This window comes from Neovison vison, chromosome 7 (assembly GCF_020171115.1).
Source record: "Neovison vison isolate M4711 chromosome 7, ASM_NN_V1, whole genome shotgun sequence".
Taxonomy (NCBI): Eukaryota; Metazoa; Chordata; class Mammalia; order Carnivora; family Mustelidae; genus Neogale; species Neogale vison.
Window position 1 is genome coordinate 17,913,807 of NC_058097.1, and position 23,262 is coordinate 17,937,068.

General features: G+C 44.6%; 1 protein-coding gene and 1 pseudogene across 3 annotated transcripts in view; one reads left to right on the forward strand and one right to left on the reverse strand.

Annotated features, from left to right (window-relative positions):
- GFOD2 (glucose-fructose oxidoreductase domain containing 2) overlaps positions 1–23,262 on the forward strand; it is a 34,943-nt gene that overhangs the window by 10,061 nt on the left and 1,620 nt on the right. Inside the window, exons 1-3 of one of the 3 annotated variants that reach the window (XM_044255925.1) lie at positions 5,387–5,405; positions 7,615–7,724; positions 14,186–14,531. In XM_044255925.1, the coding sequence (XP_044111860.1) occupies positions 14,273–14,531 (259 nt within the window). In that variant the 5' untranslated portion in view covers positions 5,387–5,405; positions 7,615–7,724; positions 14,186–14,272. Of the gene's footprint in view, positions 1–5,386; positions 5,406–7,614; positions 7,725–14,185; positions 14,532–23,262 lie in introns of those variants that run through there. The other 2 variants (XM_044255924.1, XM_044255923.1) reach the window with 2 other exon arrangements.
- Positions 17,881–23,038, reverse strand: LOC122914614 (annotated as a pseudogene).

Genomic DNA, 23,262 nt, shown 5'->3' on the forward strand with positions numbered 1-23,262 from the left:
GATCCCAGTGAAGTGTGATGGGCACTTGGAAAACCAAAGCCCAGGCTGCTGTGTGAACTGTGAGCTGAATCGCTTAACCCAGCCTAGGCATGGGCTTCTAAAGAAATGGTGTTTGAGGGGAGACCTTAAAGAGTTAGCCTGAGTAAGTCAAGAAAGATTGTTTCAAGCACAGCAGACAGCTTGGACCAAAATCTCAGACCAAGACTGAAGGAGTTAGATATGGTAGCTGCTAGCATGTTAAATCCAGTGTAAGGGGAAAGTAGTCAAGTAGAGAGTTGGAGAAGGGACCCACTCATACTGGGAGATGCTTTATGAACCTCATCAAAGAATTTGGGCTTTATCCTAGGGGCACTTAAAATCTAGGGAAGGAAATGGTCAGGACCAGGAGAAACAGGTTTGTGTTCAGGAACCAGAGCAGTGAGTGAATTTCAGGGACATTGAGTCCAGTTGGTGAAGTGCAGTGATGGACTGGCTGTGGGGGCAGGCAGGCTTCACTGCAGGCAGAGTGGTTCCTTAGGAACTGTCACCTGTTTGAGTGTCCTCTCACTTGCCTTCCCTTCACAGTTGTCTATTGGTATTTGAGCATAATCTCTTAGTGCTGGGTCATTGTGGTCACAAGGCCCTTTACATACAGTACGTGTCTCTGTTGGAGGAAACTTGACTGCAAGGGGGTGGAACTGACTAGTAAGCATGAGTCATGTTATGTAGAGGAGGGATGTTAGTTGGAGGGACAGTTCAATGGGTGCACCCTCTTAGCAGGTCAAGTTGTAGTTTAAGACTGAGTAGCTTCTCATTTTCCTAATCCCAAGTGACAGGCAAAACTATTCTGTTATCATATGCTTATTTTCTTTCCTGAACTGTTTAATCATATTTTACTCCAAACTACTTAGATTAGTGACACAAGTAATCTGTATTAAATATTGGTGGAACATAATCACAAGACACCACTGAATTTTATACAGTTTTGATGAGTTCAGTATATGTATCTTGGTTTATTAACTAACCATGCAGGAACAAGATCTGAAAATTTTTAGCAATATTTATTGAGCAGCCACTATATATCAGGCCTTGTTCTGGGCACTGGGGATACAACAATGAATAAAACAGACAAAAAATTCCCTGTCTGAAAGAAGTACATTCTAGCAGGAGTGATTGGGAGAGACAAACAGGAAATAACTTGTTTCTCATACAGTAACATTAAGTACAGGCCTAAAGAAAGTGAGAGATAGAGTAAGCCAATTGGATATCTGTACAGAAAAGGGAACTGCAAATACAAAGGCCCTGAGGTTGAAGAATACCTGGCATGTCTGAGATGCATTCAGTAGTGAACCATGTGGCTGGAGCAGAGTGAGCGAGGGGAAGAAAAATAGAACGTAGGGTAAGAAAGATAAAAGAAGAAGGGGGGCACCTGGGTGGCTCAGTTGGTTAAGCAGCTGCCTTCAGCTCAGGTCATGATCCTGGAGTCCCAGTATCAAGTCCCACATCGGGCTCCCAGCTCCTTGGGGGAGTCTCCTTCTCCCTCTGACCTTCTCCCCTCTCATGCTCTCTCTCTCTCTCTCTCTCAAATAAATAAATAAAATCTTAAAAAAAGAAGAAGAAGAAGAAGGGGATGAGGACAGATTGTCTGGGTCCTTGTAGGTCAGTGGAAGGACTTTGGCTCTTATTCCAAGAGAGATGGGAAGCCTGTGGAGAGCTTGGGCAGAGGAGTGACTTGCTCTGACTTACATTTTAATTGAGTCACTCTCTGTGCTATGTTGAGAACAGATTGGGTTACACTATGGGGTAGAGGAACAGGGTAGAATCTGAGAGGTCAGTTAAGCTTTTGCAATAGTGTAGGCAAGAGAGGTGGTTGTGACTTAAACTGAGGTGGTAGCAACCAGGAGTCGTGGGAAGTGCTTGGATTCAGGATATATTTTAAAGGTAGAGAGCCAGCAAGATTTGTTAATGGGTCAAAGTGAAGTGGGAGAGGAAAAATAAGAATCAAGGATTACTCCAAGATTTTAAGTTGCACTGTTAGAAATTTTGTGTTACCAGTTTCTGAGATAAAGCCATTGTGGGAAGAGCAAGTTTGGTGGGGGATGGGGGATTCGAGAAGCTTAATTCTGGACATTTTAAGTTTGGGATGCTTATTAATATAAACATTTGGGGCACCTGGGTGGCTCAGTCGGTTGAGGATCTGACTCTTGATGTCAGCTCAGGTCTTGATCTCAAGGTAATGAATTCAAGCCCTGCGTTGGGCTCCACACGGGGTTTGGAGCCTACTTAAAAAAAAAATCCAAGTAGAAGTATCTGATAGGCAGAAGCTTAAGAAAGAGGACTTGCGGGGCGCCTGGGTGGCTCAGTGGGTTAAGCCTCTGCCTTCAGCTCAGGTCATGATCGCAGGGTTCTGGGATCAAGCCCCACATTGGGCTCTCTGCTCAGTGGGGAGCCTGCTTACCCCTCTTTCTCTCTCTGCCTACTTGTGATCTCTCTCTGTCAAATAAACAAACAAAATCTTTAAAAAAAAAAAAAAAAAAGAGGACTTGCTAAAACCTTTGGGAGTCCTCAGAAAATAGACTTAAAATATATAATGGCTTATATATTTAAGCCATAAGACTGACTAGGATCATCATGGTTACCACAGTCATTATCAGGAGAAGCTAGCAGAGTGGATTGAGAAGTAGCCAGAGACAATAACAGGAGAAATTTGTGTTCTGGAAGTTAGAGTGTTTCAAAGAGACTCGAACATGCTGTATCAGATGCTGCTGCCGTTAGCATCAAAGTGGGATGAGAATGAAAATTGGCCCTTGGATGTTGCAACATTTTAATTTTTTTTTTTAAAGATTTTTTATTTTATTTATTTGAGAGAGAGAGACAGTGAGAGAGAGAATGAGCGAGGAGAAGGTCAGAGAGCGAAGCAGACTCCCCATGGAGCTGGGAGCCTGATGTGGGACTCGATCCCGGGACTCCAGGATCACGCCCTGAGCCGGAGGCAGTCGTCCAACCAACTGCGCCACCCAGGCGTCCCCTGTTGCAACATTTTAATAGTATTTGACAAATACCAGGTAGCTGAAGTATTTATGACCCGTACTGTTGGGTTGATGCCTTGAATACATAGCATAAGATAGTTGCACAATTGCAGTTTGAGGTTTTGAATGTTTTACACTTCTACTTCCTTTGGACCTGTTTAATTTTATTTTTTACCTTTTTGTATACAGTTGTTTTTTTGTTTTTTTTTTTAAGATTTTTTATTTATTGGGGCACCTGGGTGGCTCAGTGGGTTAAAGCCTCTGCCTTCAGCTCAGGTCATGATCCCAAGGTCTTGGGATCGAGCCCCACATCGGGCTCTCTGCTTAGCAGGGAGCCTGCTTCCTCTTCTCTCTCTGCCTACTTGTGATCCCTGTCAAATAAATAAATTTTTTTAAAAAAATATATGTTCTGATATGTTTTTCTAGAAACTTTGTAAACACCCATTTCTTTAGGAGTTTCCTTTCCCCCACTGAACTAATGATTTAATACTTTAGCTGAAGGGCGCTTGAATGGCTTAGTTGGCTACGTGTCTGCCTTCAGCTCAGGTCATGATCCCAGAGTCCTGGGATGGAGCCCCACATCAGACTTCCTGCTCCCTCTGCTTCTCTCTCCCCGTCTGCCCTTCCCCCTGCTTATGTGCTCTCTTTCTCTTTCTGTCAAATAAGTAAAATCTTTAAAAACAAACAAACCAAAAAAAAAGAAAAAAAAAAACTTCAGCTGAAAATCATTGGACTGCATTTGTGTGACTTGCAGAGTAGAGACAGTATTACAAGGCAGTAACTTTGTCTATAGAAATCCCTAATGGCTCTTTTTGAAACCTGGCGCTGAAAAATAGAAAGCATAATTTGTAATTTAAAAAAGAATAGTTACAGGGCAAACTATTATAGATACATTTTTAAATAGCTTGGCTGGAACCACCCACACTCTATCCATCTGCAAGCTTCTGAAGAGCTGGATGCTTCTAATAGGATCAGGGAGACACAATCTCAGAAAAAGTAATGACACTTGAAAAAACCTGCAGTTAATTTAAAAAAAAATTTTTTTTAAGATGTTATTTATTCACTTGACAGAGACACAGCAAGAGAGGGAGCACAAGCAGGGGGAGTGGGAGAGGGAGAAGCAGGCTCCCCGCTGAGGAGGGAGCCCAATTTGGGGCTTGATCCCAGGACCTAGATATTTTGACCCAAGCCAAAGGGAGACGCTCAACGACTGAGCCATCCAGACACCCCCAAAAGAATTCTTAAAAATATATCAAGAGGTACTTAGGATAAATAGAGAATAATCTGATAGCGAAAACATGAATTACTCAATACCTCTATTATATTCCTCCTTTTATCAAAGACCTAGCTGTGGGGTTGGGAGAGGAACCTGTCTGGAAAAAGCAGGGTCAGGGAACGTAGAATACTCACTTCTCAGAACAGCTTTGTTCTGGGCGCCTGGGTGGCTCAGTGGGTTAAGCCGCTGCCTTCAGCTCAGGTCATGATCTCAGGGTCCTGGGATCGAGTCCTGCATCAGGCTCTCTGCTCAGCAGGGAGCCTGCTTCCTCCTCTCTCTCTCTGCCTGCCTCTCTGCCTACTTGTGATCTCCCTCTGTCAAATAAATAAAATAAAATCTTTAAAAAAAAAAAAAAAAGAACAGCTTTGTTCTCCTGATCCATCTGAATTATATCGCTGTGGTCTGAGAAAACTAGCAGGTGACCATGCTATAGCCCCATATACTCTCAGTAAAATCTTGAGGCATTATGAAGCAGAGGGAGATGCCCAAAGATGGGCGACATGCAACATTTGTCCCAACTGTCACAGGTAAGCCTGATAGTGATGATTCCTCAGAGAAGTACTAGAACATTTTATTAAACAAATGGCCACAGGGAAAGACAACTGGTGAACACTGAAAGGTGTATGGTTTATAAAGGACATTATCTAACAATTTATTGATGACTAATTGTGCTGGGTGCCTAACCTATGAACAGTTGGTTGCTGGCCTTGAGATTTGGTCAGTTCAGACTCTGTATGTGCATTTGGTAACAATATACTATTGTAAGTTAGTTATTTTGTCTTGAAGACATAGAGTGCTGATCAGGTTTGTAACCGATAGGAAGCTGGTACAAATAGTGAATAAATATTCAAAAAGATCTCAATGCCAAGATCTCTCATGCCAAGTTAAATGACATTTATTAGAGGAAAATTTTAAACTTTGATTCAAAAAAACTAATTTGTACACCCATGTGCATAACATTCACAGTGGTTAAGATGTGAAGCAACCCAAGTGTCCATGGACGGATGAATGGACAAGCAAACTGTGGTGTCTATGTACAATGGAATGTTATTCAGCCTTAATAGGGAAGGAAATTTTGACACATGCTACAACATGGGTGACCCTTGAAGACCTGATACTAGGTAAAATAAGCCAGTCACAAAAGTATGGTATTATGTGATTCCAGTTATATGAGGTAATCTACCTAGAGTAAACTCTTAGAGACAAAGTAGACTGGTGGTTGCTGGGGGTTGAGGGGTATAGGGTGTTGTCTAATGGATCCAGAGTTTGAGTTTTACAAAGTAAAAAGAGTTGGGCAGTTGAATGGTGAGGATGGTTGTGCAACAATATGAATGATCTTAGTGCCACCGAAGTGTACATTTAAAAATGGTTATGATGGTAAATTTTATGTTAATATGTATTTTTTTTAAGATTTTATTTATTTATTTGACAGAGAGAGATCACAAATAGGCAGAGAGGCAGAAGGGAAGCAGGCCTCCTGCTGAGCAGAGAGCCCGATGCGGGACTCGATCCCAGGACCCTGAGATCATGACCCGAGCCAGAGGCAGCGGCTCAACCCACTGAGCCACCCAGGCGCCCCTGTTAATATGTATTTAACCACAATTAAAAATTATAAAAACCTGATGACACAAGTACAGAGTATTTATTAGGCCATGTGAAAGATCCTACTGTGTGTCAGGATGCCATGGCTGTCCAAAGTCTATAATGAAGGCGAACTGCGTAATAGGAGTATAGTAACCAGAGGAAGAAGGCCAAGGCAGGGTATGCTCAGGATATGACATTTAGTTCTGGGGGATCTTATTTCAGGGGATTGTTGATAAACCCAAGAGTGGGCAAACCAGAGCAGCCTTGATCTTGGCTACTCTTCTGATAAAGAGTATGAAGAAGACCTGAGGGAATTATGGAGTTCTGTCTGTATAGGAGTGTATCAGTAAGCTTTGCTGTATAACAAACAGTTACAACAAACATCACAATTTAGTAGCTGAAAACAAGTATTTCTCATGATTCTTTTCTCCCCGGGTTTATGGGGATGTAATTGACATATAACCTTGTGTAAGTTAAAGGTTTACAATGTACTGATTTGATTTTCTCATGATTTTTTGGGGAATATGGGTGGTAGTTCTGGTCTGGGTCTGCTCAGCTGGAACTGGATGGCCTGGGGGTGGTCTCACTTGTATAACTGGCAGTTGGCTTTGTGTCAATGAGGATGACTTTGGTCACATGTCTCTTGTGATCCAGAAGGATGGCCTAGGCTTATTCACATAGTGATGGCCCAAGAGAACCCAAGAGCAGTAAGAGAGCAAGCCTTCACACACATGTATTTTTCAAACCTCTTGGTTTTTGCTCTTATGCCATTGGCCAGAGCAGTAAGTCCAGAGTCATTGTGAGGTGATTCACTATCTGATGGCTTGAAAAAAAGGTAGTTATTGTGGCCATTGTGCAAACGACCTATGACCACCTAGGAAGTATAAAGGAAACAGAAAAGTTTCATTAGAAACATCACAGATAGGGGTGCCTGCATGGCTCCGTCGGTTGAGCGTCGACCTTCAGCTTAGGTTATGGTCCCAGGGTCCTGGAATCGAGCCCCACATTGGGCTCCCTGCTCAGCGAGGAGCCTGCCTCTCCCTCTGCCAGCTGCTCTCACTGCTTGTGCACTTGCTCTCTCGCTGTCAAATAAATAAAAATCTTTAAACAAAAACAAAAAAACATCACAGATAGATGTGCCTGAGTCACTCAGTGGGTTAAGTGTCCTAACTTGATTTCAGCTCAGGTCATAATTCTCATGGTGGTGAAATTGAGCCCCCACCCCAGTCAGGCTCCATGCTAGAGTTTGGAGTGTGGGGTTTTGTTTTGTTTTTCTTTTAAAGATTTTATTTATTTATTTGAGAGAGAGAGCATGAGCGAGGAGAAGTTCAGAGGGAGAAGCAGACTCCCCATGGAGCTGGAAGCCCAATGCGGGACTCGATCCCCGGACTCTGGGATCATGACCTGAGCCGAAGGCAGTCGTCCAACCAACTGAGCCACCCAGGTGTCCCTGGAGTGTGTTTTTAAGATTCTCTTCCTCTCCTTCTGCCCTTCCCACTTGTACTCACTCGCTCTTTCTCTGAAATAAATCTTAGGAAAAAAAAGAATCATCACAGGTAATTCCACAATGTAAAAAAAAGACCAATGACTTCAGATCCATCTACAGAGTAGTTTTCTGACTGAAATGGCCCCAGAAAAGAAGCAAGCCAACAATAAAGGGAGGGTCTTGTCATTGGATGTGTTGGAGAGGTTGAGTGACCTCTTGTCTTTCTGACCACCTTGGACCTGTTACATCCTCTCTTCCAGGAAGCCTTCTCCTGCTTGCACACTACCTGTGGACCTGTTAAGGATGGCTGTTGTCTGTGCCACACACAGATTTCTGTTGCTCTACCTATACTGAATGACAGATACCTATAGTGAGTAACAAATGTCTTTACATGGCTGTCTGGGAGTTCCTTGAGGGTGATTCACCATCTCTGTGCCAATGTCTGCAGGAAATTGTGTTCCAACCTCAGGTTGCCTCCTGGTGGTCATCTGACTATGGCAACTCCAGCCACACTGTCTGAATTTCAGACAGATAGAGGGGGAAATACCCCCTGTCAGTGGAGATTACCTCCTTTAAAAAAACATTACCAGAAGCTCTACCAGATGGTGCCTTTTTCCTATATTTATCTTTTTTTCTTTTTTTTAAGATTTTATTTGTTTATTTGACAGACAGAAATCACAAGTAGGCAGAGAGGCAGGCAGGAGTCGGAAGAAGCAAGCTCCCTGCTGAGCAGAGAGCCCAATGTGTGGCTCTATCCCAGGACCCTGGGATCATGACCTGAGCTGAAGGCAGATGCTTTAACCCACTGAGCCACCCAGGCGCCCCCTATATTTATCTTCTTAAGATACATCTTTTTTGCAAGAGAGGTTGAGAAATACAAGTTTTTGTTCTGTGTGTTGCATCTGGTAGGAAAGGATTCATAGATACCTTCTTCCCAGGATCTGACTCCTATTCAGGCTGCCTAGCGAATAAATGACCTCTCTGACATTATGCACTAACACCAGAATTCCCAGAATCTGTGACTCCTCACACACACAATGAAGTAGGATGTTCTTTTTTTTTTTTTTTTTTTAAGATTTTATTTATTTTTTTGACAGAGATCCTAAGTAAACAGACAGGCAGGCAGAGAGAGAGAGGGAAGCAGGCTCCCCGCTGAGCAGAGAGCCTGATGCAGGACCCTGACCCAGGATCTCCCAGGACCCTGAGATCATGACCTGAGCCGAAGGCAGCGGCTTAACCCACTGAGCCACCCAGGCGCCCTAGGATGTTCTTTTTATCATAATCCTGGCTACCTTCATGACCACATTTTGTCACTTGGAGCTCCTAGCTTCATAACGCATGGGATATGGCAGGAATTGGCAAATGTTTTCTGTAAAGGGCCAGATGGTAAATATCTTTTATTTTTGTGGACTGTTTGATTGATGTGTCATCTACTTTTGCTGTTGTATTACAAAAGTAGCCATAGATAAAGGAATGGATGTGACTGTGTTCTAGGGGGGTAGTTTGGATTTGCCCTCCGTGGTGGGGAGTAAGTCTCTTCTTACAGTTCTGAGTGGTTTGACAAATGCACACAGTCTGCTCCATTTCATTCCCTTCATCAAACCCTCCTTATCTTTTACTTGTACCCTAACTGACTTTTTGTCTACAGTCTGTTAAACTCTTTTCTACCTAATTCTCATTAAAAATTTTGAGTGGTTCTTAATTGCTTACTATGTTAGAGTCCAGGCAGCACACTAAAAGGGTTCACTGAAAAGTCTTTAATGAAGGGGCTATTTACAGTGGTGTGAACAGTGAAGGAAACAAACCTACTAGGGATGGTGGGGCACCCAGGAACTGGCTACCGCTAGTAGTCAGTGTTACCGCCTTTAGCACAGTGGGAAGAGGGTACGGATACCAGAACCAGTAAAGCTATTGCTATAGGAGAGGGGTCCTTAGTAGGTACTGTGACCCTGTCAAGGAACACAGGCCCTGCCAGAACCACATCCTGGTAGAGAGAAGGCAGAGAATGGATGGATCCTTCCATCCATTTATCTCTCTGCCTGCTCTCTGATCTCCTCCTGGTGCTTCCCATTGGGTGAACCCATAGCATGGAGCCTTAGAAGTTGGCCTTATGACTCCTGAGAGAGCAGGGCCAAGAGGGGATAGGTGGGAAAGGTGGGGCACACCAGCATTTAAGCATACCCACCTATGAAAGCCCAAATTCCTAAGATTAGTGCTTGGTGCCACCAGCTCTGGCTCCTGCACACCTTTCTGACCTTTTGCCCCCAAAATCTGGGCTCTTTTTCATTCTTTTGTCTCCACAGCCTTCCCATTGGGCCCTCAGTAAAGGCGTGATGTATGAACAATCAGCACTGGTTTGAGTGGTGGATCTGGGGCGAGCACTTGCCAAGCCAGACAACAGGATGAACTTTCCTGGCTCATGTTTTAGCACAAAAGAATGAAAGAAGAGTTGTCCCACACATATAAAACTTGTGTTTTTGCAGAGGGTCAGGGGAGCTAAGTAGCCTGCCCAGGGTTTCACAGCTGGTTATGGCCGTTCGGTCACATACAGCCAGCTGCAGAACCCTAGAAAGGTTACCTAGCCTCTCTGAGCTTCTGTATCGTCATCTGCAGAACGGGATTGTGTGGACTTAGATGTACTGTATGTTACACTATCGTACTTCACTGCATTTTAGCTCAGAATATTCTTTTTTTTTTTTAAGATTTTATTTATTTATTTGAGAGAGAGCATGAGCAAGGAGAAGGTCAGAGGGTGAAGCAGACTCCCCATGGAGCTGGGAGTCCGATGCGGGACTCGATCCCGGAACTCCAGGATCATGACCTGAGCCGAAAGCAGTTGTCCAACCAACTGAGCCACCCAGGCATCCCATAGCTCAGAATATTCTTTATGTTCCTACACGGCTTTTGAAGTTGGAGAAATCTTTTCTAAAATGATGTGTGCAGAGACTTAACTATGGGCCAAGCCCTGTTATAAAAGCTTCACAAATATTAACTCATTTAATCTTTAACTCCCGTATCAGGTAGATTCAACTGTCCCATTTTACAGTTGAGGAAACAGAAGCGTGATGATTTAAAAACTTACCTGAGGTTACCTAGCTGGTAAGTGGTAGAGCCAGGACTTGAGCCAGGCAAAGTGACTGCTGATTCCATGCATCTCACCTCTGTGCTGTCTTCCCCACAGCCTTGCAAAGTCCTTCATTCCTGATCAGGGTGCATGTGAACTAGGCAGGGCTGACTTGATGGAGATCTCTGGAGAACCCAAAAGGTATATATGTAACGATGTTAAAGGCAGGGAGTAGGGAAATTTTAGAGGTTAGAAAGGGTAGTCACTGAAATAAGGGAAACCAGCTCTGCCTGCTTGAACAGGAAATACCTAGTGATCAAGCCTGCCTAGCTTCATGCCATCTGGCTTCCTCAGAGGCCAGCTGATGCCCGTTTATGGGTATTGGTGAAGCTACCCTTTAAGTCACTGTCAGTAAAACAGAGGTTATTAAATTGTCTTCTAATCCATTCTGTTATTTTAAGCCACCAATGCATACATACACCCAAATATAACTAGAGCATAAAGAAATGAGATGGGAGAGAGGAGGAAGTTTGCCCTGGGCATGAATTTAGAGAGAACATGGATGTCCTTATTTATAGTGGTTGTGTCATTCCTCTGGCCCTTAAAGTTGATGGTAATGAATGACCCACTTATGCAGAAACTTCAAGCTCCCAGGATATTAATGATATGTAAGTAGCCAAAACAACAACAAAGCAAAAACAAAACTGCAAATGCAGAAGGTGACCACAATAGCTGAAGAAGTCCAGGACATGATAATTATAAAGATACTCTGTGACCTGTTTCTAGCCATACAGGAAGTCTGTAAGGGCAGATTTATCAGCAAAGAGGAAGAAAACAGCTGAGAGTCTATAGACATTATTCATCATTATTAGAAAGAATGATGACTGAGATAAAACCCAACAGTAGAGTGTAGGGGGCAAGCCAAGATCTACAGTCCCAGAGAGTAGGGGCACAAGGCCAGGAAGCTGATAGGGATCTGGAATTAGAGGCAGCCCAACTCATACTTATTTCATTGGTTCACAAAAGCACAGGTGTCCTTCAGGTAGGGCCAAGCAGGCTGTACTGGAAAACCAACCCCTAGGATAAACATGTAGTTTACATAGTACATTTGTATCTACACTAGAAGCAAAAGAGATGATCAACCTGAATATGAAATTAAGAAAACAATTCCAGAGGTACCTGAGTGGCTCAGTCGGTTGAGCATCTAACTCGTGATTTCAGCTCAGGTCATGAACTCAGTATTGTGGGATCAAGCCTAACATCAGCTTCCTCACTCAGTGGTTATTCTGCTTCTCTCCCCATCTCTCCCTCTGTCCCTCCTCCTGCACACTCTCTCTCTCTCTAAAATAAATGAATAAATCTTTAAAAAAAAAAAAAGCGGAGTGCCTGGGTGGCTCAGTGGGTTAACTCTGCCTTCAGCTCAGGTCATGATCTCAAGGTCCTGGGATTGAGCCTCACATCGGGCTCTCTGCACAGCGGGGAGCCTACTTCCACCCCTCCCTCTCTGCCTGCCTCTTGTGATCTTTGTCAAATAAATAAATAAAATCTTTAAAAAAATAAAATAAAGTAAATGGTACAGACCCACTAGAAAACAGTTTGGTGGTTCCTCAAAAAATTAAAAATCTACTATAGGGGGGCACCTCGGTGGCTCAGTTGATTAAACATCTGTCTTCAGCTCAGGTCATGATCCCAGGGTCCTGGGATGGAATCCCACATCAGGGTCCCTGCTCAGCAGGGAGCCTGCTTCTCCCTCTGTCTGCTGCTCCCCCTGCTTGTGCACGCTTGATCGCTCTCTGACAAATAAAATATTTTTTAAAAAATATTAAAAATATGGGGTACCTGGGTGGCTCAGTAGGTTAAGCCTCTGCTTTTGGCTCAGGTCATGATCTCAGGGTCCTGGGATTGAGTCCCGCATCAGGCTCTCTGCTCAGCAAGAAGCCTGCTTCCACCTCTCTCTCTGCCTGCCTCTCTGCCTACTTGTGATCTCTCTCTCTGTCAAATAAACAAATAAAATCTTAAAAAATATATTAAGAATCTACCATATGATCTAGCAATTATATATCCCGGTATAAACCCAAAAGAATTGAAAGCAGAGTCTTGGGGCGGGGGGTTCCTGAAGAGAGATTCAAACATCCATGTTCATAGTAACATTATTTCCAATAGCCAAAACATGAGAGCAAGCCAATTGTCTGTGTACAGATGAATAGTTAAGCAAAATATGGTATATACATGGAATGGAATATTATTTGATCTTAAAAGGTGAGGAAATTCTGACACATGCTTCAACATAGATGAAATTGGAGGACATTACACTAAGTGAAATAAGCCAACCACAAAAAGACAAATTCTATATGATTCCCCTTCTGCAAAGTACCTAGAGTAATATATATATACTTTTAAAACAACAAGAAAGTAGAATGGTGGTTGCCAGGGGTGACGAGAGGGATTGGGATGAGGAGTTGGTGTTTCATGGGTACAGAGTTTCAGTTTTGCAAGATGAAGAGTTTTGGAGGTAGATGGTGGTTAACAGTTGTTCCATATGAGCGTACTTCGTATCACTGAACCTGTACACTTACAAGTGGTTAAGATGGTAAATCTTATGTGTATTTTATCACCAAAAAAAGAATTTAACTTGAAAAGAAATTGATAGTGACACAGCCTCATCCCTCTACTCTGACTCAGTGGGTCTGGAGTTACCAGTACCTAATACACAGCCAGAGTTGGGACCACTGGGTTAGTAGATGGGCTGCTGTAGGGGGAAACCAGGTACCCTGAGCATACCCAAATCTCATCTTGGTTTCCAGGATGATTTTTCTTTAGGTGTGTTGTTGTTGTTTTGTTTTGTTGTTAAGTTTTTAAAACTTTTTTCATTTAAATTCAGTTAATTAACATGTACTATATTATTGGCTTCAGAGGTACAGGCCTGCGACTCAATACCCAGTGCTCATTACATCACATGCCCTCCTCGGTGTCCAGACTTTTGTTTAGTTTTGTTCTTTCTTTCTTTTTTTCTTTTTTAAGATTTTATTTATTTATTTATTTATTAGAGAGAGAGAGAGAGTGAGCATGCACACAAGCTAGGGAGAGTGGCAGAGGGATGAGAAGCAGACCCTCTGCTGAACAAGGAGCCCGACTCGGGGCTTGATCCCAGGACCCCAGGATCATGACCTGAGCTGAAGGCAGACACTTAAAAACTGAGTCACCCAGGCGCCCCAGTGGTAGAGTCTTTATATAAAAATGTCTTTATACAAAAAATAACATGGTAAACTTATTGTTGCCAGTTTGGTAGTTGAAATCATTTGTTGTTATTATTGTTATTTTTTGTTTATAATGAATACTTTTCTATGCTACCATAAATTTTTAAGTTATAATCTGTGTAGTTCCTAGGTAGTTCTCTTCCAGCTTGTACTGGTTTTTGTTTCCCATCTTTTCCTTTCCCAATATAATATCATAGCTTCATGAACTTTTACAGTTATGGCCCTGATGGATAAATGATTAGACCAGAGTCACACAAAACACAAAACATAAACAGAACAGAAGAAAGATTTGAACTCAGCTTTCCTCATTTTTCGTTCTTCCTTCTGCCAGTAGATGGATATTGCTGATATCCTTAAGTCTGTGGGGAAAGGTTTGCAGCTTTTCATTCTAGAGCAGTGTTTCATTTGTGCTTTTGTGGCAGAGAACTTGTTGCTTCCGAATAAGTCCAGAAGGTAGCCTCAGCTGAGGGTGCCGTCCACTAATAGCCAGTATAATGCTTGCTGTTCCAGGAGCCATGTTTGACCAGGACTGTGGGAAGTTCGTATTCATGCTGGAGGCTCTTGTGAGGAGATGAGTTGGTGAACAGAGAAACCGGCATGAAGATGCTCCCAGGAGTGGGCGTGTTTGGGACCGGCAGCTCCGCCCGGGTTCTGGTCCCACTGCTGAGGGCGGAAGGGTTCACCGTGGAGGCCCTGTGGGGGAAGACTGAGGAGGAGGCAAAGCAGCTTGCCGAGGAGATGAACATCACCTTCTACACCAGCCGGACCGATGATGTCTTGCTACATCAAGACGTGGATCTTGTGTGCATCAATATCCCCCCTCCACTGACCCGGCAGATATCTGTGAAGGCTCTAGGTATGGACAGTCAGGCTGTAGCAAGGGCAGGTTGTGTCTCCCTCTGGGTGGTCCTCGTATGTCACTGCTCTCCTCTGTGCTGGGGAGGGCACACTGGGGGCGTACTACAGCTGTGGGAAGAAATACTCCAGCCTTCCTCACCTCCATAAGTAACTCCCTGAACAAAAATGAAGCAAACGTCTTAAGAGTTGGCCTCTCACAGGGGCTGGAGATCATTACATGCCGTGCAATGTGGTACTCGCTTTGGCAGCACACAGACATTTCATGCGATGTCAGGTTGGCCTGTTTGAAGTCAGAGTTCAAAGACTTGGGCAGTAGGAAACGGATTGTAACTGATGTGTTTGTTCTTCCATTTCCGTGGCACAGAGCACCACAGAGAGGACAGGAAGGTGTGTAGCAAGGCTGCCATTTCCCATGTTTTGTCAGTCCTTCGCTAGATCAAGTGCACACCCTTCCTGCCGCATTTTGCAATCTTGTGTGTGGGAAGGCAGGGAGGCTCTCTGACAGGGTCCACAGGGCTGTCTGCTCACATCTCTGCCTCTTTGGGAAGCAGTAGACAGGGCAGAGCTTCCTGAGCTGTTCTCCTGCAGTTGCTTTTGGGCTACTCTTCCCTGTCAACTGTAGGTGACTTTTCTCTTTTTCTTATGTAAATCAGAATCTAATTGAATAGGAAAACAAGCCAGTAAATATTTATCCAGCAGTTACTTTTTTTTTTTTTAACACACTGCCTTCTCAGGCACTGCCTACACAGGCACTGTCCTGATGTCTTTCTGTACATTCACAGCAGTGTTGAATCAGAGCCCTGCCTGACTTCAGATTTTACAGTTCAATTGAAGAGACTAGAGATCACATATGTTACAAAGTAGATGAGAAAAGACTTGGGTCACAATTCAAGTAGCATATAATTAATTGACAGGGAAGTTGTGTTATGTAAAGTGGTAGGAACGAAATATTTCCCTGATGCAGTCAGTGATCTTGGGGCCCAGGGGCTCGTATGCCATGAGGCTTGACCACTCCTCCTGTCCACTACCATGGTGGAGAATCCAAGCCTCTGCTACTTGTCTCCCTTGTTCTGAGGAGAAAAGAAGGTCTGTCATCTCTGGCCCAGTGTGTTGGTAAAGATAAACGGTCATTGGAGTTTGCAAGAATGTGAGTCTGGTGGTTAATTTGGGGGCATGTATATTTTGGCCAAATATTGTAGATGGTTTGTCTTTTTCAGAGAGCAGTGTCTAAGGATATGTGTAGATACTAGATTCTTAGGAGGGCAGGTAATGACTTTCAGATTTAGTTTGGAAGTCGGCCTAAGCCAACCCTTTAACAGAGGGCTAGTGCCAGGGGATCAAGCTACTGTGGCCGTTTGATTGCTTGCCATCCCCATAGCACGAATGCAGGCTGGTGAAGCCAGGTGTATCCAGAGGCAGAGTAGTAGAGGCTCTCGGTCTTCTTAGAATTTAGGGACCCCCAGAAACTATTGCCAAGCTACATAGGAAGAAAGAGGACACTCCAGGGTTCTTTGGCCAAAGGCCTGTGTTTTCTGGTTTGTGGTACAGGAAAACGCTGGACTTGATTTTCATATAAACAGGAAGGACAGGGATGACCAGAGACTTCTGGGATCTTCTGTTTCAGCCCTTGGTGAACCAGCGTCATCTGTCTTCTGTCTTCTCTCTCTGCAGCTCTGTCGTAGGAGATAAGGGTGTGAATGAGAGTCCTTGCTCTGTTGTAGGCACGCAGTCCCAGGGCCAGGTTGGTGGGTCTTGGAGAGCTCATGCGAGCTCCCTTCAGGTACTGCCCACTCAAACCCCAGAGGAGTTGCTGAGCATATTGTAACCACGAAGTTCACTCCCTGTGTCCTTTCACCATTTTGTTTTTAAGATTTGTTCATTTATTGGGGTACCTGGGTGATTAAGTAGTGGTAAGTGGGTGATTAAGCCTCTGCCTTTGGCTCAGATCATGTTCTCGGGGGTCCTGGGATTGAGACCCGCATCAGGAATCTGCTCAGCAGGGAGCCTGCTTCCCCCCCCCCCCCGCCTATTTGTGATCTCTCTCTCTCTGTGTCAAATAAGTAAATAAAATCTTTTAAAAAAAAAAAAAAGATTTGTTCATTTATTTGAGAGAGAGAAAGAGCGTGCATGGGAGAGCATGGGGGTGGGGGTAGGGCCAGAGGGAGACAGAATCCCAAACAGACTCCCTGCTGAGCACAAAGCCCTACACAGGACTCAATCTCATGAGCCATTAGATCATGACTGGATCTGAAATCGAGAGTCCCACATTTAAGTGACTGTGCCACCCAGGTGCCCCTCAGTTTTTTTTTTTTTTAAGATTTTATTTATTGGGCACCTGGGTGGCTCAGTTGGTTGGGCGACTGCCTTCGGCTCGGGTCATGATCCTGGAGTCCTGGGATGGAGTCCCACATGGGACTCCCTGCTCGGCGGGGAGCCTGCTTCTCCTGCTGATCTCTCTCCTCTCATGCTCGCTCGCTCTCTCTCTCTCAGATAAATAAATAAAATCATTTTTTTAAAAAAAGATTTTATTTATTTATTTAGCAGAGAGAGAGACAGCGAGAGCGGGAACATAAGCAGGGGGAGTGGGAGAGGGAGAAGCAGGCTTCCAGCTGAGCAGAGAGCCAGACATGGAACTCCATCCCAGGACCCCAGGACCATGACCTGAGCTGAAGACAGATGCCTAACGACTGAGCCAACCAGGTGCCCCCCTTTCTTTTTTTTTTTTTTTTTTTTTAAGATTTTATTTATTTATTAGATCACAAGTAGGCAGAGAGGTGGGGCAGGGAAGGGCGGGGCGGGTGGGGGGGCAGGCTCCCTGCTGAGCAGAAATCCTCACGCTGGGATGGATCTCAGGACCCAGAGATCGTGACTTGAGCCAAAGGCAGAGGCTCAACCCACTGAGCCACCCAGGTGCCCCCCCCTTTTCCTTTTGTTTAAATTGAGAATTCTCACTTAAGTACTCTCTCTGCCTGCTTCTCTGCCTACTTATGATCTCTCTGTCTCAAATAAATAAAATCTTAAAAAAAAAAGAGTTGTATGCTCTTCCAACTGAGCCAGTCAGTTGCCCCTAAGTTAAATTCATTTTATTTTTAAAATCATTTTTTAATTATTTCTTTTTTTCCAAGATTTTATTCATTTATTTGACAGGCAGAGATCACAAGTAGGCAGAGAGGCAGGCGGGGCAGGGGAAGCAGGCTCCCCACCGAGCAGGGGACCAGGACCCTGAGATCATGACCCGAGCTGAAGGCAGGGGCTTAACCCACTGAGCCACCTAGGTGTCCCAAATTCATTTTAAAAATAAGTAAACAAACAAATAAATAAATAAATAGGGGAGCCTAGGTGGCACCTGGGTAGATATAGGAAAAGGAGTGTACAGAGTAGGTGAGACATAGGAAGTGGAGAAGGCTCCTCACATGGTGAAGAGGATGAGAAAAGTCACCATTGTGCAGAAGAGCCCCAAGGCCCCCCAAGAAGGCAAAACCCAGAATGGGGTAGGAGAAGAGCTGTTGCTTCAGAGAGGGGTTCCTGGTATAACCAATGATGAGGCTCCCAGACAGAGTCCCGGTTCCATCCCCAGAGCCAGCCACCCCTACCGTGGCAGCCCCAGCCCTGGTGAATTTGACTTCTATGTTGATCCCCCTTGAAACAGCGCTGGTTCAGAAGCTGTGGCTAGGAATAAGTAAGGTCAGGGGATGTGGGGCTGCCAAGCTGCCGAGGCTCTCATCTGTCAGTGTCTCCAGTGGCTAGTGCAGACAGTGATTGGCTCAACACCTGAGAGGTGCGCCTGACCAAGAAGGAGTTGGAGCCACCCTTGCTCAGGCGGACATTTTCAGGGGTTGAGGGGCTGTGGCAGGAGAGCTGCTTCCAGGGCAGAGAAGACAGAGAACAATCCTCAGTTTTTTGGTTTGGTTTGGTTTGGTTTGGTTTTAGATTTTATTCATTATTTGACGGAGAGAAACCGGAAGAGAAAGGGAACATAAGCAGGGGGAGTAGGAGAGGGAGAAGCAGGCTTCCTGCTGAGTAAAGATTCCGAGGCGGGGCTCAATCCCAGGACCTTGGGATCATGACCCAAGCTGAAGGCAGACGCTTAATGACTGAGCCACCCAGGTGCCCCCTCAAGTCTTTTTTTTTAAACTGGGGGAAAGTGATATAATTATTAGCTATATAGCTATTGACATACTCTTAATTCTAGATCACATCTGATCTGATCAGATCTTGAACCTGTGAGAAACTTACCACAATCATCTAAAGACTCTATTTAGGGACCTCTGGGTGGCTCAGTGGGTTAAAGCCTCTGCCTTCCGCTCAGGTCATGATCCCAGGGTACTGGGATCAAGCCCCGCATCGGGCTCTCTGCTCAGCGAGGAGCCTGCTTCCTCCTCTCTCTGCCTGCCTCCCTGCCTACTTGTGATCTCTGTCTGTCAAATAAATAAAATCTTATTAAATAAATAAATGATACTCTATTTTTTTTAATTTTAATTTATTTGACAGAGAGAGATCACAAGTAGGCAGAGAGGCAGGCAGAGAGAGAGAGGAGGAAGCAGGCTCCCTGCTGAGCAGAGAGCCGGATGTGGGACTCGATCCCAGGACCCTGAGATCATGACCTGAGCTGAAGGCAGCGGCTTAACCCACTGAGCCACCTAGGCGCCCCTAAAGACTCTATTTAGTTAAGGGTCCTCCTTGCATTATACTATGCTAAGCATTATAAAAGATAAATCTTAGAGACTGAAAAATACCAGTAGAGATTTGCATCTGTGAAGACGTGTATGATGATGGGGCACCTTGCTGGCTCAGTCGGTAGAGCATTCGACTCTTGATCTTGGGGTCGTGAGTTGGAGCCCCACGTTGTACATAGTTACATTGCAGGGGGGACATATGACAGACTGTATATTCTTCTAAAATTTTTCATGCTGGCCAGTAGGACTGTATTTTCTCCTGGCATTCACATGCATAAAATCATAGAAATTTCAAGCCTGTGGCCTCTATGAAGAGAACCTCCAGGCCAGTGTTCTCAGAATGTGATTCTCAGACCTGCACCTTCAGCATCATGTGGAAACTTGTTATAAATCCAGATTCTCAGTGCGCATCCCAGACCTTCTGAATCTCTGTGGGTGAAGCCTAGCAGTTGTGTTTGAAGAAGCCTTCTAGGTGATTCTGACACACACTAAAGACTTGAGAACCACTGACCTAATCCAGCGTCTTCCTTTTCAGTGAAAGAAACCAAAGCCCAGAAACACTAGGGTTACATCTCATTAAGTCTTAGTGGTGTAGGAAGAATTACATTTTCCTCAGTTTGTTTGAGAGAGAGAGAGAGTGAGCAAGAGAGCACTAGCCAGGAGGGGGAGCAGGAGAGGGAGAGGGAGAAGCCAACTTTCACTGAGCAGGGAGCCTGAAACAGGGCTCGATCCCAGGACCCTGGGAGCATGACCTGAGCCGAAGGCAGACACTTAGCCAACTGAGCCACCAGGTGCCCCCATAAAGATTGTTTCTTGCCCTTGCTCTTACTGATGGTTTTCTAAAATTCACTCTTGGACTTAGCCTCCGGAGGTGTCCTTTTCTTATCACAGCTCTTTTTGTGGCATTTTATTTTCTACTTTTTTTTTTTTTTCCCCATCTTCTTTTGCCTTCAGTGTTATCCTTAAAGCTTTTCCATGAGTTCCTTAAAGGAGAGGGAGGGACCCTAACATGTTTTATTTCTCAGTTTAGAAGTGGTTCGGAAAAATGTATTCTAGTCTGCAAAATGCCCCAACATTTTTGCCACAGTTGAATGTTTTCTTAAATCTGTCACTAAAAGGTAGGTTTCTGTGCCCAGTTCTTGGCACTAGTGTGCTTCATTAGAAAAACACTGAATTTGCCAACCCTTTCCTATGGACTTGTGAGATAAAGAGATACTGTTCTTCAAAGAGCCCAAATAATTTAATCTCTGGAATCCTGGTCCCTGGGGACGTCTTCTCTGATTCCCTGCCCAGTCAAGTTCAGGTTCCTGGTATATGTTCTCATTTTACCATTTATTTCATCTTCACTGCATTTATCACAAGTACAGTTCTACATGTATTTATATGGTAATCTGATTAATAGCTACCTCTCCCACTAAACCTTAAGTCCTCTGAAAGTAAAGACCAAACCCAGTGCTGTGTCCCCAGGGCATAGCACAGGGCCTGACACACAAATTCTGCTCATGTAGGGGCGCCTGGGTAGCTCAGTGGGTTAAGCCGCTGCCTTCGGCTCGGGTCATGATCCCAGGGTCCTGGGATTGAGTCCCACATCGGGCTCTCTGCTCAGCAGGGGGTCTGCTTCCCTTCCTCTCTATCTGCCTGCTTCTCTGCCTACTTGTGATCTCTGTCTGTCAAATAAATAAATAAAATCTTTAAAAAAAAAAAAAATTCTGCTCTTGTACCCCCAGTCTGGTGTGACCTAGGGGGCTAGCAGGGCCAGAGACCTGAGAAAGAGAAGTCATTCAGTCTTGTGGCTTTCAGCTTTGTTTTTCTAGTAGCAGAAACGTTTTTGTACACCTACCCCCTACCACCGTCACCAAAGTAGACTTCCTGGATTTAGGGAGCACGGAAAAGTGGTGCTCTTCCTGAGCTACTTCTCTGCCTAGTGTTTGAAGTCTCCTTTCTCTAGTCCCATGTCTCTAGATGGGCTAACCAGGGTGCCGTGGTACTAGAGCTCTGAACCGGTGCTGTGTTAATAGGGAACAAAGAGATACTCTGGGGCAGCCTCACTGGGCCTCTGCTGTTCACTGGCACCTCAGTCCTGGGAAATCTGGGAATATGAGCTGGAGAAAGGGTTATAGCTTGAAATTTATTCACACTCCAAAAAATGTGAACTAATAAGCATTCAGCATCCATGCTTTTCCCACTCCCTGTTAAGAAAAAGCAGTCCCTAGCTTCTCTAATCTCTCCTTTGACTTCCTAGCAGGAATGCTAGATAACTTGAATAAATATGTCTTTCAGGGCAACCCAGGTTCTCTAAAGTTAAAGATCATGTGTAGTTGACCTGCAGGAACCTGTTTAACTCATGATGGCCTTTAACTCCCATACAGATAATACTATGCAATCCTGCGTTCAAAAGCATTCCTGTTGTTCAGGCTCAAGATGGGAGGTCTCTCCTCCTTCCCTGACCTCTCTTAACCTGCAACGGAGGTTCCTTATCCTGGTTTTATCATCACCAAACTCCCAGCAGCCACAAAAGTTCTTTTCCCCCCGCCCTGTCTCCCCTCTGCTCCATGCTGCAGTGTCCACTCAATCCCTGCCATGAATAAGTTAGAAGTAGTTTCTGGGTTGGTCAGAGCTGCAGCCCTCAGATGGGGTGTTTGTGTCTGAGAATCTAATTTCCTCATTATTTCCCTGATCAGCCGTTCATGTTCTGTAGCCACGTGGCCAGATTGTCACCCAAGATTGTGATTCTCCAGTCCCTAACCCTAAAATCCATGTATGTAGGGAAGTTTTGGAGACTTAGGAGCAGATGATAATAACAGTCAGGTGCTACTCTTCTTGTAGGGTGCCCTCCTCCCAGACCTGAGTGCAAGGACCTCCCCTTTGCTTTGCCCCCAACCCTGCATCTGTGGAGGTATTAACATAGGACTTCCATTCGAACCACCCCAAGTTGGTGTCTTGTGACTACTCATACCCTCATGAGCTTTCATCTTAACAGATGGAAGAGTATTGATTCTTTCTGCTTCCTAATATGGAAGCTGCTCAGTCTTCTAGCTCGCTCTCTCCAGGCCTTTTTTTAGCCTTGTTTTGCTCTCTCTGTACATCCCAGCTATAGTATAATCAGAGCAGTCATTAGGGCAGAAGGAATATTTTTACTCCCTTTCTCTTGCTACTAGAGCCGACCAAACATTTTCTGACCTTTTGACTACACTAACTTGTTGGACCAGTGTTTTCAGAGAACAATCTTTGGAACAATCTTTCTGCAGTTAAAACTGAGAGGGCAAAGCCTGTCCCCTAGAATAGAGATTAGATACTTTTGCCCCGAGCTGATCTAATAAATGTAGGAAAGTACATAGGCATGTCCATCTGTCCAGCCCACATATATTAGGCAGTGATCTCCAGAGAAACAGGACCAATGAAGGTATACAGAGAGAGGGAGAAATTTATTTTAAGGAATCAGCTCATGTGATTGTAGGAGCTGACAGATCTGAAATCTACAGAGCAGGACAAGAGGATGGAAATTCCAGCAACAGCTGATGTTGCAGAATTGAGTCTGGAGGCAGAATTCCTTCCTCTCCATGGAGCCTCAGTCTTTTTGCCTAAGACCTTCAACTGATTTTGAGGCCCACTCAGATTGTGGAGGGTGATCTGATGTACTCAAAATCTACTGGTTTAAATGCTAAAAACACACACACACACACACCCCTTCCCAACAGTGTCCAGATTTAAATGCTACACACACACACACACACACACACACACACACACACCCCTTCCCAACAGTGTCCAGATTGGTTTTTGCTGGACACCACAGCCTAACCAGGTTGGCATGTAAATTACCCACCATACCGCCTCTGTTTATTTCCGATTCCTGGTTTGCACCTTCTGCCTTTACTTTCATTTTCCCTTAAGAATTTACTTGTCTTTCTCCAGCCTATAACTTGTTCTTCAGTCCCAGTCCCAGTGTACCATTTTTATCCAGGCCATCACCTTTCCTCTTGTCCCAAGCCACCATCTGATAATAGGAGGCTTTCAGAGCTCATGTGCCTTCAGGAAAAGATTTTCCCCCCA